This window comes from Callorhinus ursinus, unplaced genomic scaffold (assembly GCF_003265705.2).
Source record: "Callorhinus ursinus isolate GAN/ISIS: 27379988/994484 unplaced genomic scaffold, GSC_fseal_2.0 scaffold70, whole genome shotgun sequence".
In the NCBI taxonomy this organism is placed as follows: domain Eukaryota; kingdom Metazoa; phylum Chordata; class Mammalia; order Carnivora; family Otariidae; genus Callorhinus; species Callorhinus ursinus.
Genome location: NW_027397132.1, coordinates 2378967 through 2395931, shown reverse-complemented (window position 1 = coordinate 2395931; position 16965 = coordinate 2378967). Strand labels below are relative to the sequence as shown.

At 50.1% G+C, this 16965-nt stretch overlaps 1 protein-coding gene across 7 annotated transcripts in view; it reads right to left on the bottom strand.

Annotated features, from left to right (window-relative positions):
* The window catches only part of RNF216 (ring finger protein 216), a 153556-nt gene continuing 136591 nt past the window's right edge, over positions 1-16965 (bottom strand). For all 7 annotated transcript variants that reach the window (XM_025863598.2, XM_025863602.2, XM_025863599.2 and 4 more), the window contains 2 exons: positions 3610-3679; positions 1-3003 (listed from right to left, as the gene is read on the bottom strand). In XM_025863598.2, coding sequence (XP_025719383.1) covers positions 2684-3003; positions 3610-3679 — 390 coding nt within the window. In that variant the 3' untranslated portion in view covers positions 1-2683. The remainder of the gene's footprint in view (positions 3004-3609; positions 3680-16965) is intronic.

Genomic DNA, 16965 nt, shown 5'->3' with positions numbered 1-16965 from the left:
TAGTGCACAAACATTTATTTACAAAAAGTCCAAGTTACATATGATACAGGCTTTTTACACACAGTAGTTTAAACAGAATTATTTTGATGTATTTTACTACCAGAAGGTACAGAAAAAGATTTAATAAACTAATCATTTTTGCTATTTTTATACAAAGTGACAGGTCATGCACACTTTTTATTTTTTTAGGTTTTAAAATCTTTTGCTAAGTGCAAATACTAGATTCCTCTCTCCAGTTTAAGGCAAGTAGAACAGGACTGTTGCTGGGCAGTCTCTGGCTTGGGGGAGCAAACACTGTGGCCCAGAGAGGGTAAGGTGCCAGGCTGCCTCTGGGATTCCTGCCTTGTCCCTGCCACTGGCTGGTCTCTGTGGGTCTCCTGTCCTCATACCTTGCAGACACTTGCTGGCTTGTCAGAGGATTAAGGCCCCCTCTCCCCTGAACTCTCACTAGTGCAGTCTGCTTCTCAAGAAGCCTGGGGTCCTCTGGGACACAGGAACCTAGAGAGTCACTTCACAGACAGGTGAGACCTCATGCTAGCATCAGAACTCGTGGCAACGACCTTCCCCCAAATAGCAACTGTGCTGCTGCGGGCCTGGGAGCTGTTCCACAGTCCAGCTCAAGGAGGATCGTCAGAAACCGGAGGCCCTCAGATCCCTAGCAGCTACGTGTGGCTAGAAATAGCCAGAATTCATCTCAAATGGCAAGTCCTCAGTTTGGCCTTGGGGGAAACCAATTATTCTGGTCTCTTCCTTTCCTGTGCCAGGGGATCTTCACATGCCACCCACCTGAGGCCTACCCTTTCGGCTGCCCAAAGCACTCCACGGAACCCTGTGCCCTGGCTACAGGGCAGAGGTGGACTGGTTTGTTCCCTCCTTGGATGAACTGGCTCAGGGGGCCCAGGAGGTTCTGGTGTGTCCATTTGGTGGGACGTCCGCTGGAAGCTCAACTGCTCTGAGACCCTCCCCATCTTGGGGATGCACGGGGACCATGTTGTAAAGGTACTTAAACCTGTCACTGTACCCTGCAGTACACCCCCAGCAGGGCTCTCCCAAGGCACTGCCATTCAGGCTCCTGGAGGTGCAGGCCCCTCCTCGTGTGTCCCGCCCCACGCCCAGACGACTCTGCAAAGCCCTCCCCTGGAGGAAAAGCAGGAGGAAGAATGGGCAATTTAGCAGATTTCTCTCCATTTTAATCCTTGAAATACATGAGAAACTGATGGCAGTGGGTGCCTGCACACAAGAATGCATGGTCCTGGGGCATGGTCCCTAGAGATGGGGGGTTGGTCATTAGGCTCACCCTTCTGAGGTCTGTGCACAGGTGCTGGGAACTTCTGGGAACCCCACAGACGACAGAGATATAGCAGCAGTGACAGAGACCAATACTGGGCAGCCAGGCAGGGTCACTCCCCGTGGAGGCCTCTGCTCTGCACAGCGGTGGCTAGTGATGGGGCAGAGCCTTGGGTGGGCTGGGGCTGCACAGGGAAAGGTGAGTGGGAAGGGGCAGGGACCCCCGTGACGACCCGGAGCTAGACTCACCTGGCCGTGGGAAGGGGCAGCTCCACGGGTGGGTGCCGGGTGTAGTCTGGGTCCTCTGTTCCCCCATGGAAACCCACTGCCACCACCAAACCTTAGGGTAGAAGCTGCTCATTACCTGACAACTGGGCTACCTGGGAGAGCGACCAAGCCTGTCACAGCCACCTCGAAAGGACCTTTTGTTTGGCAAGATTCAGGACCATCCAGCACTCATTGGCTGCCTGGTGCGGCGTAACTGATTTGACTTTCTAGAGACTGAACGAGAGAAACTCTAGTAGCCCACAGAAAACCCAGTAAGTTCAAAGTGAGTAAATGGCAAGTATTTCTTTAAACTACAAAACAGAACTGATAGCATGAGATGGCTCTCTGTGGTCTCATCTGAGTGGGCCAAGGACAAGAAGAGACCTCAATAGTCACGGTGGTGGCGGCCTGGGGTTCTGAATTTGGAGAAGAGAGTCTGCAGCCTCCCCACCCTGAGCAGTGCCCCCAGGCCTGGGGACACGGTTCTGCCACCGCCTCACTGGGACCAACTGATTTGGAGCAGCAGGGTGCACTCATTCTGGGTGGGCTGCAGTATTGGGGTGGGGGTGGGGGGAGAATCCAGCCTTCACAACATGGTTCAGATGGCTTAGCTCTCTCCAAACCCCCTAACTCCCTCCAACTGGGACTTCAGCTTTATCACCAATCAGACTGTACTGCGGTAAGGAAGGCCTACGTGGTTAACTGAGAGACTTGTGAGGTCTCCCAGGGGGAAGGGAGGGGACGGACACAAACACTTCCCTCATCACTGTCTGCAGGGACAGGGCTGACAGGGATGGGCTACCTTGTGGTGAGGGTCCCTGCACCACTGCTCGGACAGTGGAACTCTCCAGGGAGGCCCTACTGCCCCGTTATCACTGGTCCAGCAAGTGCCAGACCAATCCTTTTACAGGCACCTGAGGGCACTGGCCTGCCGGCCGCTCAAGGGACAGTAGCCCTTCCCAGGAAGAAGCAGGAAAAAAGCCAGCCTATCCTTCTGAGAGGCAAGTGCACAATCCCTATTCAGAAGGCATGGCCTTGGGGGCGAGGTGGGAATCTACGGTACCCCGGCCCTGCACAGGCTGGGCTGCTCAGCGGCAGGGCTCTGGGGAGGAGGCAGGACACAGAGCTGTCAGAAGCGATGCCGTGGCTGTGGTCCAAAGTGCATAGGCAGGTTGTGCTCCAGTGGCACGTGGACGGGAGCGAAGTCGTAGTTGACGCGCACATTGGGCAGAGGGGGCACGTAGGGCGCTGGGACGGGGCCCATGTTGAGAGGGAAGTTGTTAAACATGGGCCGGACAGGCGGCAGGGGGAAGGGGGGGTGCACAAAGGCATAGGGGGGGATCTGTGGCTGGTGCAGGTTCTGTGGGACGGGCCTCGGCAGGGCTTCAATCCTCTGGACTTTCTCTGGAGGCTTCTCCAAGGGGGGCCCGATGCGTTTGAAGGTGTTCTCTGAACAGGACATGGGATTTAGTACAGAAAACAAAACCAACCGTGCTTTCATGTGGGTTGGGACCAGGGCTGCATATCCTGACCTCAGTCCCACGTGCCCCAAGCTGAGAGCCCAGAGCATGAGGCCAGGCCACAATAAGGCCAATGAACGTGTGCATGTGCACCAACCCCCCTCAGCTGTCAAGTGTTAACTCAGTGATCACCCTGGAGGGTGGTGGATTCCATGGGAGACTTTCCTTCAGAGCCAGGGCCTGGGGGCCACTCCCAGAAACTCCATTTCATTCCTTTGTCACCTCAGAGAGACCAGGGTGGGCCTACTGTCTTTTTAGTCCAGTGTGGGTTCTATCTGCCTCTTAAGCTCAAACCCATCGCTCGGGACCCCTGACCATCAAGGGGATACTGAAACTCTCCTACGCCTTCACAGCCTCTTGCCACAGGGAGCTGGACAGATGCCTGGGCAGCCCCGGCGGGGCAGAGGGCCAGCCATGAAGCCGCCCCCCCCCCCCCCCCCCCCCCCAGCCGCAGGAGTGCTCCGGGCCAACCCCCAGCCCCCCGCCCCCACAGGGATCGCTCCAGGCATGGGGCCCGTGCTGGGGGAGTGCTTGCCTCCAGTCTTTCTCTTCTGCTCCTCTTCAGCCTCCTTCTGGATCTCCTCAATCAGCTTCTCATCATCTTCCTAGAAGAAGAGCAACAAGATGGTGAGCTTGCTCCAACCAGCTCCATGCCGTGCTGACACCCCACTGGGACCCAGCGGAGGGCAGCTTGCTGCCAGTTAGCAGACTACTCATTCCCAGACCCTGAGGTCTCCTTGCTTCGTCAGTGGATGAGGCTCCCCTGAGGAAGCCCACCTGAAATGCTGTGGCTGAGGCGTGGGATTGTGCATGGTGGTGGCCACCTGGGGGAGGGGCAGGAGCCTGCTTTGTTCCCTCAGCTGTAAAGTAAGTAGGCAGAGGACCTTCTGCAGCTCGGGTGGGCAGACTGGTAACCCAAGGGTTTGGGAAGGGGGTGGGTCGGGGGCGGGCAGGGCCTGAGAAGTTTCACACTTGATCTTAAGACAAAAGGCCGAGAAGCAATGGCCCGAGAAGTTTCAGATCCAGAGTCCATGAACTCTGAGCAGCGCACCCCTTTTGTGCAAAGCCCAGCAGAGTCTTACTGATTCTCTGACCTCAGGTGGACAAAGGTCTACTCAGGCCAGCTGAGCCCTGAAGCTGGCCTTTAGCTTCTAGACAGCTGGTGGGCTGTAGGAGCTGCATCTTGCCAGTTGAACAGGGGTCGGGGTGGGGGCCCTCATGCAGGAGGAAGGGCACAGCAGTTTAGGAGCAAGATGAACGGAGTGGAACATCACCAACTGCGTGGATTTGAACTGAATGACAGGCAGGCTTCTTGCCTGGGGTCTTCCAGCTGCTTCTCTAGGAATTAAGAGCAGTCAAGCTGGGGAGAAGTGTGAGGAGGGCACTGGTGCACAGCGGCAGTCCCAGTACTTGAGGTGTTTCCTAGACAAGGCATTGGAGCCTCCCCACGTGGCCAGGTGTGTCCTGGGCTGGAACAGTTTCAGTGACAGCTCTGACCAACTGATGGCACCAGGGAACTTGTGAAATGTGAACGGAGGACCACAGAAAAGAGCATGTGAGCTGGAGAGAGCACCCTCCCTGGATAGTGGAGAGTGTGGCGGTCCCACCTCAGCGGAGGACGGTGTGCGTGTTTACTTAGCACGTTAATGTCACCGCCAAGACAGCAGTCAGGGATTTCACCATATAGTTACGATGAACCTCGAGGACTCAAGTCGGGAATAGCTTTTAATCAGCGTGTATTGGACACCTGCTAGTGCTAGACACTGTTCTAAGTTTACTGGTTAAACTTCTGATCAACAAGGAGACTAAGTCATACTGATGGAATAAGTAAATATTTATGTAATATATTCCCTTTGTTTGGTAGATAAAAAAAATCTTAGGACAGAGTTGCTGGAGGCTGTGGGCAATAGCAGGAGACCCTGCTAAATTCGCTCATGTTCTCCAACCCTCAGTCGCCAAATGGTGGAACTGAACTAACTCAATGGTCTCTAGATTCCGCATCCTTCCTGATATTTGGAAATTCTTTTTTTTTTTAAGATTTTATTTATTTGACAGAGAGAGACATCAGAGAGAGAGGGAACACAAGCAGGGGGAGTGGGAGAGGGAGAAGCAGGCTTCCCGCTGAGCAGGGAGCCTGATGTGGGACTCCATCCCAGGACCCTGGGATCATGACCTGAGCCGAAGGCAGACGCTTAATGACTGAGCCACCCAGGCACACCACATTTGGAAATTTTTTTTTTTTAAGATTTTTATTTGACAGAGAGAGACATCAGCGAGAGAGGGAACACAAGCAGGGGGAGTGGGAGAGGGAGAAGCAGGCTTCCTGCTGAGCAGGGAGCCCGATGCGGGGCTCGATGCCAGGACCCTGGGATCATGACCTGAGCCGAAGGCAGATGCCCAACGACTCGGCCACAGGTGGCCCAACACATTTGGAAATTCTTAACACATAAATCTTTCTCAGCCTCACCCTGCCAGGTGTTCTCAACAAAGCAAGAGGAAGAGGAGAGAGCTGCCAAGTGCCAAGAAGAACCCTCAAGGGCACCATGTCTGTCTCCCAGGTTAACACATGCAAATTCTCCATTAAAAACCCAAGACCAGGCGCCTGGGTGGCTCAGTTGGTTAAGCGACTGCCTTTGGCTCAGGTCATGATCCTGGAGTCCCGGGATCGAGTCCTACATCGGGCTCCCTGCTCAACAGGGAGTCTGCTTCTCCCTCTGACCCTCCCCCCTCTCATGCTCTCTCTCTCTCTTTCTGTCTCTCAAATAAATAAAATATTAAAAAAAAATAAAAAAATAAAATAATAAAATAAAAACCCCAAGACCCAGTCATCTAGCCTCTCTGTGAAAATTCCAAAGGAGGGAATGGATTCCTGTACGAAGGAAACACTAACCAACCGACGCAAAGGGCTCGGATAATTCAGTACAGTTTGGTGGGCACACTCTGAAGGTCTCCATGTGAATGTAAAGATACGTTCTACCAATTATCTAGAGGAGGAGCTGACAAACCTCTTCATTTTGGTGCCAGTGGAAGGTCCAGGAAAAAAAGATTTTTAATCTTAAAAAAAAAAAAGCTACCCAGAAAACTGTCAGGTGGGAGAGCAGGGGCTCTGTGGTACCTTCCACTAAGCAACTTGAATGTCTGAGTCTCACAAGATACCTCACCTGTAAAATGGGCTGTTGTAAGGCTGGAATGACCTCCAGTATGTAAAGGACTTGGCGAAGAGTGCTCAACTATTAAAGGCAGGAAGGTTATGAAAAACAGCAGAAATAAAGATTTTTAAAAAGATGAGAAGCTTCAAGAAAAAGTGGCAGAGACTGGGAGATGCCCCCAACACTTGCCTCTGTGGCTTCTTCATAGGGTAGGTGCTGGGCTTCCTGACTGTATTAATTAGGGCCACTGAGTAAACTGTCAGTTGCAGCTAGATTAAGGATCAGATGGTTCAGATTTCAACTTCCTCCGATTGGTTGGAATCACAGGACACTGTTTAGAAACTAACAATGAAAACGCTTTTCAATATATTTTTAAATTACATCTTTAGCCAAACATGTTAGACTCTAAGGTGAAGATTTTTTACTTCATCTGGGGCAGGGGTTCCTTCCCAAGCAATTTCTCTTAAGCGTTTATTTTATTTATTTATTTTTAAAAAGATTTTATTTATTCATTTGCGAGAAAGACAAGAGAGAGAACAAGCAGGGGGAGAGGCAGAGGGAGAGGGAGAAGCAAACTCCCTGCTGAGCAGGGAGCCCTATGCGGGACTCGATCCCAGGACCCCGGGATCATGACCTGAGCCGAAGGCAGACGCTCAACCATCTGAGCCACCCAGGCACCCCTCTCTTAAGCATTTAAAGCTCCTCAAGTCAAGAGTGAAGGCAGACTGAATCATACACTTTAAAAATGGCAAATCTTATTTTATACGTATTTTACCATAATTAAAAAAATAATGTTAATAGAGTGAATGTGGCAAGCTTTAGGGTTGATTTTGACATAAAACATGAAGACTGGTCCCTCTGGGTTTGGGCTCGAGGGACAGATGGGCTCCCGAGGCCTTTCTGGAGGTGAGTTCCCTTGGGAAACATTCTCGGTGCCCCCAAGCATCATCATTCATGGCGAACCAGGACACCTGCAAAAAAGGCTTGCCACTCTGCAAATCTAGGACACACCTAGGCTGCTGGAAGTGGGGAATAATAGGAGGAAAGCAGATGAGAGAGCCGGGTGCAGGGGCCAGGTCACCGAAGTACCTGACCTCCAGCACCCCCGGAAAGGGCTGAGTCACCCACAGGAAATCCAGGCGTGATAGAGCGACCGGCCGCGGCAAGTCTTATCTTCAAGCAGCCCTGACTTCCTGACGGACAGGGTGCTGGCGTGATGAGAACAGCTCCAGTTCTGGGGCTCCACAGAGCTGGGCTTGAGGACCCTGTTACCTTCCACAACCTGACCTGGAGCCCATTCACAGCAGGTTTACTGTGAGAAGCAAATGATCTCACTTTTACAAAGTGCCAAGCACAACGACAGCAAGAACGGAAGTTAATGTTTACTGAGGGTTTACTATGTGCCAGCTCCTGTTGTAAAAGCACTTCACAGACACTGGATCTTCATAACAACTCCACTAGTTAGGCCCTATTAATGAATCCCCCTATTACAGATTGGGAAATGCAGACACCGTGAGGTTTAAACCCAGGCCTTCCACTCTCGAAGCTGGAGATCTTAACCGCAGAAACCACAGGTTTCTGAACTGGGAAGCTTCTGCAGCAGGGACTGCAAGGCCCCTGGAACTCCGCCCACCCTGCCCCGAGCACTGTCAGAGAGGCCCTGCCTTGTTCTAGAACGAGTACATCTTATCCTCCTTGAAATACAAGAGGGTTCCTTCTCTTTGGGATGGGCAGAACTCCGAAATCTCCTTTTTCCACTAAATACAAGAGAAAAGGGCAAATCATAACACTTCCATTCAAGAAGAAAAACAGCCAACACAGCAAAGAAGTGGGTCACTTCCCTGGAAATTTTTAGGGAATTCTTTTCTTGGTCAGCTCACCCAGAAGTGCACATACTATCCCTTAAAAAAGATCCATTCGTCAGTGTCTGGCTTCCCCTGGCACTGGCCTCTGAGACAAAGCCAGCAGCAGATCCCTCTCATGACCTCTTTCCTTCTCCCTCAGATGGAGTCAGGAGCTCCAGAGCCCACAAACCTCACCTCTTGAGCCAGAAACCCAAGGTGCGGGTCAGGCTCTACCACTGAGACCCAAAAGGATTTACTGGCTCACAGTGGCAGGGTCTCCCCTTGCCTCTGACTGGGCCGCCGTTCTAAGCCCATCTCCAGAGTGGAAACACACACTTCTAGATTTCCCTAACATGCTTTCTTGTGAGGCTACCAACTTACTTGCATGTCACAGTGTCCCATGGAATTTTCTTTCTGCCACAAAAGACCAGTGTTTTGGTTCTCATAACATTAAAGCAATTTTGGGAAAAAAAGTTTAAAACCACCCAAATAAAAAAGTCACCGGTAATTTCTCTCCAGAGAGAACTCCTGGGAATGTTTTGGCCCACTGCCCACTTTGTATCCCCACCTCATTCAGAAACCCCCCGAGGTTCTCTTCTGGAAGGCTGTGCTCTGCACACTCAAGTCCCACCTCCCTGTGTTCGGCTCTAGTTCACACGCGCACACTGTCTCTCCCAATCATGAGGGGCCAAAAGAGATTCTACTAGCGAGGAAACAGGCTCTGAGGAGCAGTTACATGCTGAAGATCATGGAGTCGTGAGAAGTGAAATCGGGACCAGTGCAGAGCCTGCTGCTCCTTCTGGGCTGGTGGCCCCTAGGGTGCCTGGGCAGTTAGGGCCCCTCCAGCTGCTCTGCCTTCTATAGGGTTGGAGACCAAATTGGACCCTCGACCCAAACTCCCCTTCACACCCTCCCCCCCTGGGGAGGAACAGATGGTTCTGTTGGCAGCCACTGCGCTGGGCACCCCAATAGGCCTAAGTGAATGGCCACTGAGGATGATGTGTCCCCTCCGCACTCCTCCATCTGGCCTTTGGCATGGGCTTTAAAGATGGATCCAGTAGGCCTGAATGACTTCCATTCTCTGTCTGCTTTCCGGCCCTTCCTAATCTTGGTGAAAATTTCCACACAGATCCATGGAATGTGCATATAAGCAAGACTAGGCTGAAATAGGAGGGAGCAGACACCAGTCAGCGGTCAAGATGTCCCAGGACGGGTGGGTCTCAAAAGACTGAGTATTAACAGGGGTGCCTGGGTGGCTCAGTCAGTTAAGTGTCTGCCTTCAGCTTAGCTCATGATCCCGGGGTCCTGGGATTAAGCCCCGTGTCAGGCTCTGAGCTCGGCGGGGAGCCTGCTTCTCCCTCTCCTCCCTACTTGTGCTCGCTCTCTGTCAAATAAATAAAATCTTAAAAAACCCCCAAAAAACTGAGTATAATGAAACACCAGGCTAGGGTGCAAGAGAACCACCAAAGCAATTTTTTATCACTACCCATGGCCACTCTGGGCATGGAACCCACATACCACAACCAGATGCAATGAGGACTGTGAAGGGAACATGCACAGCACCCACAGTGGCCCAGTGCTTTCCCAATGCAGTGCCGAGGATAAAGGAATACATACAGCAGAATGGGGTGTGGAGTCTCACTGCCCCGCAGATCTGGAAGAATACTTTAAAGGAAGAAATGAGTGGGTTGCATCTTAACAGGAAGAAGGTTTTATTTCCTCTCTCTGAATTCCTTTGAGCTCAGCAGGACACAAAGTGTTGGCCTGACTTGGAGGACTTGGACACGCCTGCTTCACATGGAGGAGGCGGGGAGCACGGCGAGGGCACGAAGCCGATGGCAGGGGCTGGGCTTCTCCAAAACAGACTCAGCACGGCAGTCGCTGGCAGGAAGTGAGGTAGAGTTCGCCAGAGAGGTTTTAATTAAGAAAAACCAGCCCAAACCTCCACTCTGTAACCTGCCCCTCAATAAGGAAGCTTCGCAGCTCCGCCTGAGCAGCAGGGTCTGGACAGGAGGAAATGGAGAAGCTGCCAATGGTTCAAGAAAGAGGAGGTTTCTGCCAATCAGACACTGACAGTAACTGCCAGCACAGGCTGAAGGGCCCTAAAATAGATGTGTGAGCGCTTGGCCTCAGGCTGCTCTTGCCAAAGCTTTGAAAAGTCCCTTTGAGCCCATTTTCTTCAACATTTCTGATCACCATGGCTGGCCGCCCGCTTGCCTGCTGTCCAGCCTCCTGTGACCACGGAGGAAGGATGGGTGACTTTTCTTCATTTAACTTTCCTCCCCGTAAAAAGGTGACTGGGGATTCCAAGTCAACTGCTGCTTCCCTCCTGCGATTTTGGGGGTGGGGCTGGGGCTGGGATCCAGATCATGTGTGGCCACAGCTGTTGTTAATAAACTTGCAATGATTTCATAAAAGGCTTCCAAAGGGCTGAGGATTTAGTTTCAAATTATTCCCAGATCGGCTGCAGATCGCCGAGCAACACCAGACCCTAACCCCCAGCTCCAGCTGTCCCCCTGCAACAGGAAATTGGGGGGAGGAGGGTGAGGCACAGCCCCAAGTGGCACATGCTGTGCAGCTGGGGTCTGGAATGGCCCAGTGGGGGGCTGGACAACGTGCTGGGGAGGAGCAAAGACAGCCGGGCTCTTGGCTGGCCTCTGCAGCCATCTCCACAGGTCACAGAGACCCAGCACCCAAACTCCTTTCCATCTAGAGCTCCCCCATGGGGACCTGGAGGCAGCATGGAATATGGCCATGTTTTGACTCCTGTCAGGGTCAAGTGCTCAGCCTGGACCTGCTGGCATTTGTCGAAGATGACACATATCTACATGCTCCCACCCTCCTTGGTAAAGTCCTCAGTGACACCTAAACCTGATCAAGGACACTGTCAAGATTTGGAGATCCAGGCCCCCCCCTTCTAACATCGGCAACTTGGCTCAATGGGGAAAGGGTCCAGTGATGGTCCTACCCCTCTATGGAGACCCAGCTGGTTCACTGGGCTCAGGGACCCTAGTGGGCACCTACTTGGTGAGCTGCCAAATTTGTGACCTCCAGGGTGTGGAGACTTCTGGAGTAAAAGGAGCTGACATCTGGTCCATGACCTGGGCTTGCATCCCACTTTTACCAAGTGACCTGAACCTCGTTTTCCTCATCTGCGGATCAGGAAAGTGGTCCTGCCCCCATGTTGTAACAGAAAGGAGAATATTTAAAAGTGACCAGAAATAAGCTGCTGAGAAAGCTGGGTCGATGAAACAAGGGGGCTCACGTCACCACCTTAGTTTCTTTTGTAGAAGGTACATTTAAAAAGTTAAGGAAAGGGGTGTCCGACTGGTTCAGTCAGTAGAACATGTGACTCCTGATCTCAGGGTCAGGAGTCCAACCCTCACATGGGGTATAGAGCTTATTAACATTATTTTTAAGATTTTATTTATTTGACAGAGAGAGTGCACGCACAAGTAGGCAAAGCAGAAGGCAGAGGGAGAGAAGCAGGCTTCCTGCTGAGCAGGGAGCCTGATAACAAGGCTCCATCCCAGGACCCTGGCATCATGACCTGAGCTGAAGGCAGACACCCATCCGGGTGCCCCCGGCATAGAGCTTACTTAAAAAAAAAAAAGTTAAGGAAACAATGCTATAGCCAAAATCCAGTTAACGACTTCACCTTTGGTCTACCTTTCCCATGGGCCTTCTGCCTCTCCTGGGTCCCACTCTGAAATGTTCTTCTCCCCTCCATTCCTGCAACAGTCCCTCCTTTCCCTGGCCACTTAAACACGGGTCTCAGAGTTGTGTGGTATCCTCTGTACACCGGCCCCTGCAGGGAGATGCTGGGCACTGGGCTAGTCTGGGTGGTGCTGGAGCCACAGATGGGAGAAGGCAGGAGGGTGGCTTAAAGACGCCAAGAGAAACAGCCTCGGCTGGAGCCCCTGCTACGTTTATGGACCACAGTTTTTGCAGAAGTGGGATGACACATCTGCCTTAGAGAATTATTACAGAATTAAAAATATTAGCACAGGTCATCAGGTTCAATTCAATGTAGGCTTGGGAAAAATAAATAAGTCTCCTGACCAAATGGCTAAGAGGTAATCGTATCAAATTGTAAGCTGGTTGTAAGAGCCCTAGGGTTTTATTTGAATCAAACAATCTTTTATATTCAAAAATCAAGTTGTAGAAAATAATTCTGTGCAGTTTCTGGTAACCAACACCCAAGATTAAACACTTTGTTTTGTATTTAAAGAAGAAAAATGCTGTTAAGAATTCTGCCCCACTTCTTGAATCTGGACTGCCAGGTGACTGCTCTTTTGACCAGCGTCTAACGATAAGCTATGCCTTGCTAGCCCCTGCCACTCATTCGGCTGCAGTGGATTTGGATCCAGTCAAGCACCAGGATACCTACTCCCCTGCAAAATAACGTCTGCTCACTTATGTGTCAACATGTGGCTTTGCATTTTGCTCCCCAATCAGAAAACCGTGGTTTGCTTCTTTTTTTGTCCTTCCTTTTAAAAAGATATCTTGTTTTTTAAGACTGTGGTTCAATGTTTTTGGCTTCATTTTGATAATTAACAGAGAAGTCGAGTTACATTCATTTTAGTTCTCATACGGAGTTTGTTTGGGTTCCCAGGCAATCTCTAGTCATTAAGGGATAAAACTCAACTTCTTCCAAACTATGAAGGGACGCAGGGACGAAGAGATTCTTCCTGGCCTTGCTGGTTAATTAAGCCGGAGAATAGGCTTGGATGACAGGACATGCTTTGTTTCCCTGAACTTCTGAATGGCTTTGTGTTCTCAGAAGCCCCAACAGATGCTGGCTTGGAATCCAATCAGTCTCCTGGTGAGAATCAAGGAAACAGGGCTGATCCCAGATTTGATGGGAATGGGACAAATGGAACCAAATCTCTGGCTGTGGCTGCCTGAGGAAATCGGAGGGATTTGTATTTGCCTGACCTTCCTTTTGAACTTTATTTTGAGCAAATACAGAACCCTTCTCAGGGTGGAAGACGACAATTCAACAACAAGGGGGCAGTGGCATGCTACGGCACCCAAACAAGGTAACAGAACACAAAAAACTTTTAACCCATTCCATGTGTAGTAGGAAAAGTGAGGCGGCAGGAGAAGGAACAAGAATGAGTGGGAAGAGAAAGGAAAACAGCGCCGGCCGAGGAGAGGCCAGCAGCTGAACACCTTCTGGTGTGTGAACTCCACTCAGCTCTTTGTTTCTGGAAGGCAACGTGGGAAGGGGAGCGGGCCAGGGGGAGGGGAGAACTTTGTAGGAGATGCCGCTGAAGAAAAAGAATCCTATTTCCTCATGTAAATCCTAGAGATGCTCGAGCCTGGGTATGTTGGCTGCACAGCACTGAGGAAGTGAGTCCACAGAACTGCCAGGTGCGGGGAAGGTCTGTCCTAAAAGGCAGTGTGCGTTACCTTGGTGAGCACTTGCTGCTGCAGGCTGTACCTCCTTCCGCTGAACCAAACCAACAGAAGGATGACCTGTTTACAAAGTCTACCCTTTCCTTCAGCGATTAGGGGGTGTGCTGGGGGGCAGGGAGGAAGGCTTGCTGAGACTCTCAGTGGGTGGCAGAGCTGCTGAATAAGAGCAATTCCTGGGTCCCTCAGCCCAATTTTCTGCCCGGTGAGGAGGTAGTTCCTGACATGCACACACCTGGTTTCCATTGAGGACCCACTGCTTTTCAAAACTGGGAGCTCCCAGGATTAGGGTTAGGCCAGGAGAGGTTTGCTGTGGTTCTCACACAGGGGACGGCCTGTTACCTGACATTGTTAGGCATATCGGAGATGTTCGAAACCAGGGGTAAAGCCTGATGACTAACGACCTATGCTTTGGCTTATAAAGTGCTGGCATGAAACACGTTTTATTTTTTTAAAGATTTTATTTATTTGACAGAGACACAGTGAGAGAGGGAACACAAGCAGAGGGAAGGGGAGAGGGAGAAGCAGACTCCGGCTGAGCAGGGAGCCCAACGTGGGGCTCAATCCCAGGATCCTGGGATCATGACCTGAGCCGAAGGCAGACACTTAACGACTGAGCCACCCAGGCGCCCCACATGAAACATGTTTTAAAGATACTTGGATTAATGGCCAATCTTTAAAAATCAGGACATACCAAACTGAAGTCCAGATTTCCACCTTCTCTGGAGAATCTGAAGCCATGGTAACCCTGAGTACACTTTCACCTGGCGACAATCTCTGGGAACAGATTAGCAGCCTTGGACAGGGCCTACACCCTCTCCAGTTTGCCACAGTCCTCACCATACCTTACTGCCCCAGATCGGGCCCAATTTACACTCACCAATTATTTGTTACTATTTGCCCCTGTGGCAACTTGGGTGACTCCAGCTACACGCTGTCGGTATTCTATGTGTAAATCTTTTCTTTTAAGATTTTATTTATTTATTTGACAGAGAGAGACACAGCAAGAGAGGGAACACAAGCAGGGGGAGTGGGAGAGGGAGAAGCAGGCCTCCCACTGAACAGGGAGCCCGATGTGGGACTCGATCCCAGGACCCTGGGGATCATGCCCTGAGCCGAAGGCAGACGCTTAACGACTGAGCCACCCAGGTGCCCTTTTCTTTATTTTTTTAAAGGTTTTATTTGACAGAAAGAGGGAGAGAGCGAGCACAAGCAGGGGGAGTGGGAGGAGGAGAAGCAGGCTTCCCACTGAGCAGACAGCCCGATGCAGGGCTCGATCCCAGGACCCTAGGATCATGACCTGAGCTGAAGGCAGACGCTTAACGACTGAGCCACCCAGGTGCCCCTATGTGTAAATCTTTTCATGCATTTGAGAGCGAGAGCGAGAGCGAGAGAGAGAATGCATGTGCAGGGGGAGGGGCAGAGAGAGGAGAGAGAACCCACAAGCAGACTCCATGGCTGAGCTTGGAGCCGACACAGGGCTTGATCCCAGGACGCCAAGATCATGACCTGAGCCAAAATCAAGAGTCGACTGCTTAACCGACTGAGCCACCCAGGCACCCCTCCACGTTTTTTTCCACCATGTTTTAAAATACAGATATACGGCATCACTTAAAAATATTTTTAAGGTAAACTCTACCCCCAACTCTATGTGGGGCTTGAACTCACAACCCAGAGATCAAGTTACATGTTCTACTGACTGAGCCAGCCAGGTGCCCCTAGCATCACTTTTTATAGCTCCATACTAAACTAATGTGAGATGCTCACACATCTGAACAGCCTGGGCTGTTCAATGCTGTACTTACCATGTGAGGAAAAATAAAATTCTATCTTGTCTAATCCACTGCTATTTTGGGGCTTTCTGTAATTCACAGCAAAACTGATTCTCATTAATATAGGAATGTTTATTCATTTCTTAATGAATCATACTACTCTTTACATATTGTTTATCTGTATCATATACATGTTAACAACAATTTCCCCCAGTTTTTCATTTACCTTTATCTTTGTTTATGGTGTCCTTTGCCAAACAGGATTTAAGTATTTTTAGTCTGGCATCGATGTAACACTAAGAAGGGTTTTCCCTTCCTAGGGAATGATACAAGTAATTTTCTTTCGCTTTCTTGAAATATTTCCAAAAGGTTAGCCCAGTGTCCCAAAAGAACTACTGAAGGTTTCTCTCTCCACATGGTAGCCAGTATGATCCTGAAATCTTAAATTAGGCTAAGTCACCCCTCTACGTAAGCCCTGCAACAGTTCCCACCGTTCCCACCAACCCACGGCCTGGCTGGGCCCAACCCCTCTCACTTGCCTCTCCTAGCTCACTACCTGCAAGTCACACCAGCCTTCTTTCTGGTCCCTGAACAGGCTGCGTTTGTTTGGTTTCCTGGCCTGCCTTGTTCCTCCTCCTCAGGCAGGCCTCTCTGCAAATGCTGCCTCCCAAAGAGCCCGCCCAGGTCACTCCATCCGAAGGCAGCCTCCTTCCCTCCCCTGGGCCAGCCTCCTCTCATTGCTCCTCCCTAACACTAACCAGACAAAGGGCCTGTTTCAGAGTGCAAACCCCACGATGACAGCACTTTTCTGCTTAGACTAGTCCTGGCAACACTGAATAGTTAAGAATAAAAGAACGGATGAATCTATCATTTCTCCAAGTGATTTTAAGTATCTTTAGAGGTGCCTGGCTGGCTCTGTCAGAAAAGCACAGAACTCTTGATCTTGGGGTCATGAATTTCAGACCCACGTTAGGTGTAGAGATTACTTAAATAAAAACTTAAAAAAAAAAGGTATTTTTATCAGACATTAAATTCTCACTTAATGTGTTTTTGATCTCCAATCCATTTTGTCCCTCTGATCTAGTTATTAGCCTACATGGTTTTGATTAGTGTAGCTTAGTAAAAATTAGTCTAATTTTCAAAATTAGAGGCAATTTTTCAACGAAAAAAAAAAAGCCCTATTGAATTTCAAAGGGAATTGCAGCAAATGTCTAGATTTTAGACTGAAGTGGTGTATCTGCAATACCAAGTCTTCCCTCTGAGGGACAAGAGGCTTCTCTATGATCAGGTCATCTTCCTTGTCCTCGGGGAAAGCTGTCACCAGGCCTCCAGGGGGCTTTGGTGTCCTTCCTCAGGCCTTCTGTTTGCTCCAAGTTAGCAGGGTTTTCACTTATGCTCATTCTTTTTGGTAGAACAAATCCTGGCACATACTGCACTGCTATCCTTACAGAAGAGTTTCAAACTTAAAAATTATTTTAAGAATTGATACAGTTTATATTAAAACTTAAGAATAAAGCATTATTTCTCTAGATGTTCACATCTCTTGATGTCCTTCAACAGTTTTTTTTTCACATTTCTTGTTAAAGTTAATTTCTAGAATATTTTATTATTTATATTGCTATATAATGTGAATGACTTTATATTTATTTTGTATCTAGACATCTTTCTACCGCTTCTAATAGCTTGTTCCAGTTGATTACTCTGTCTT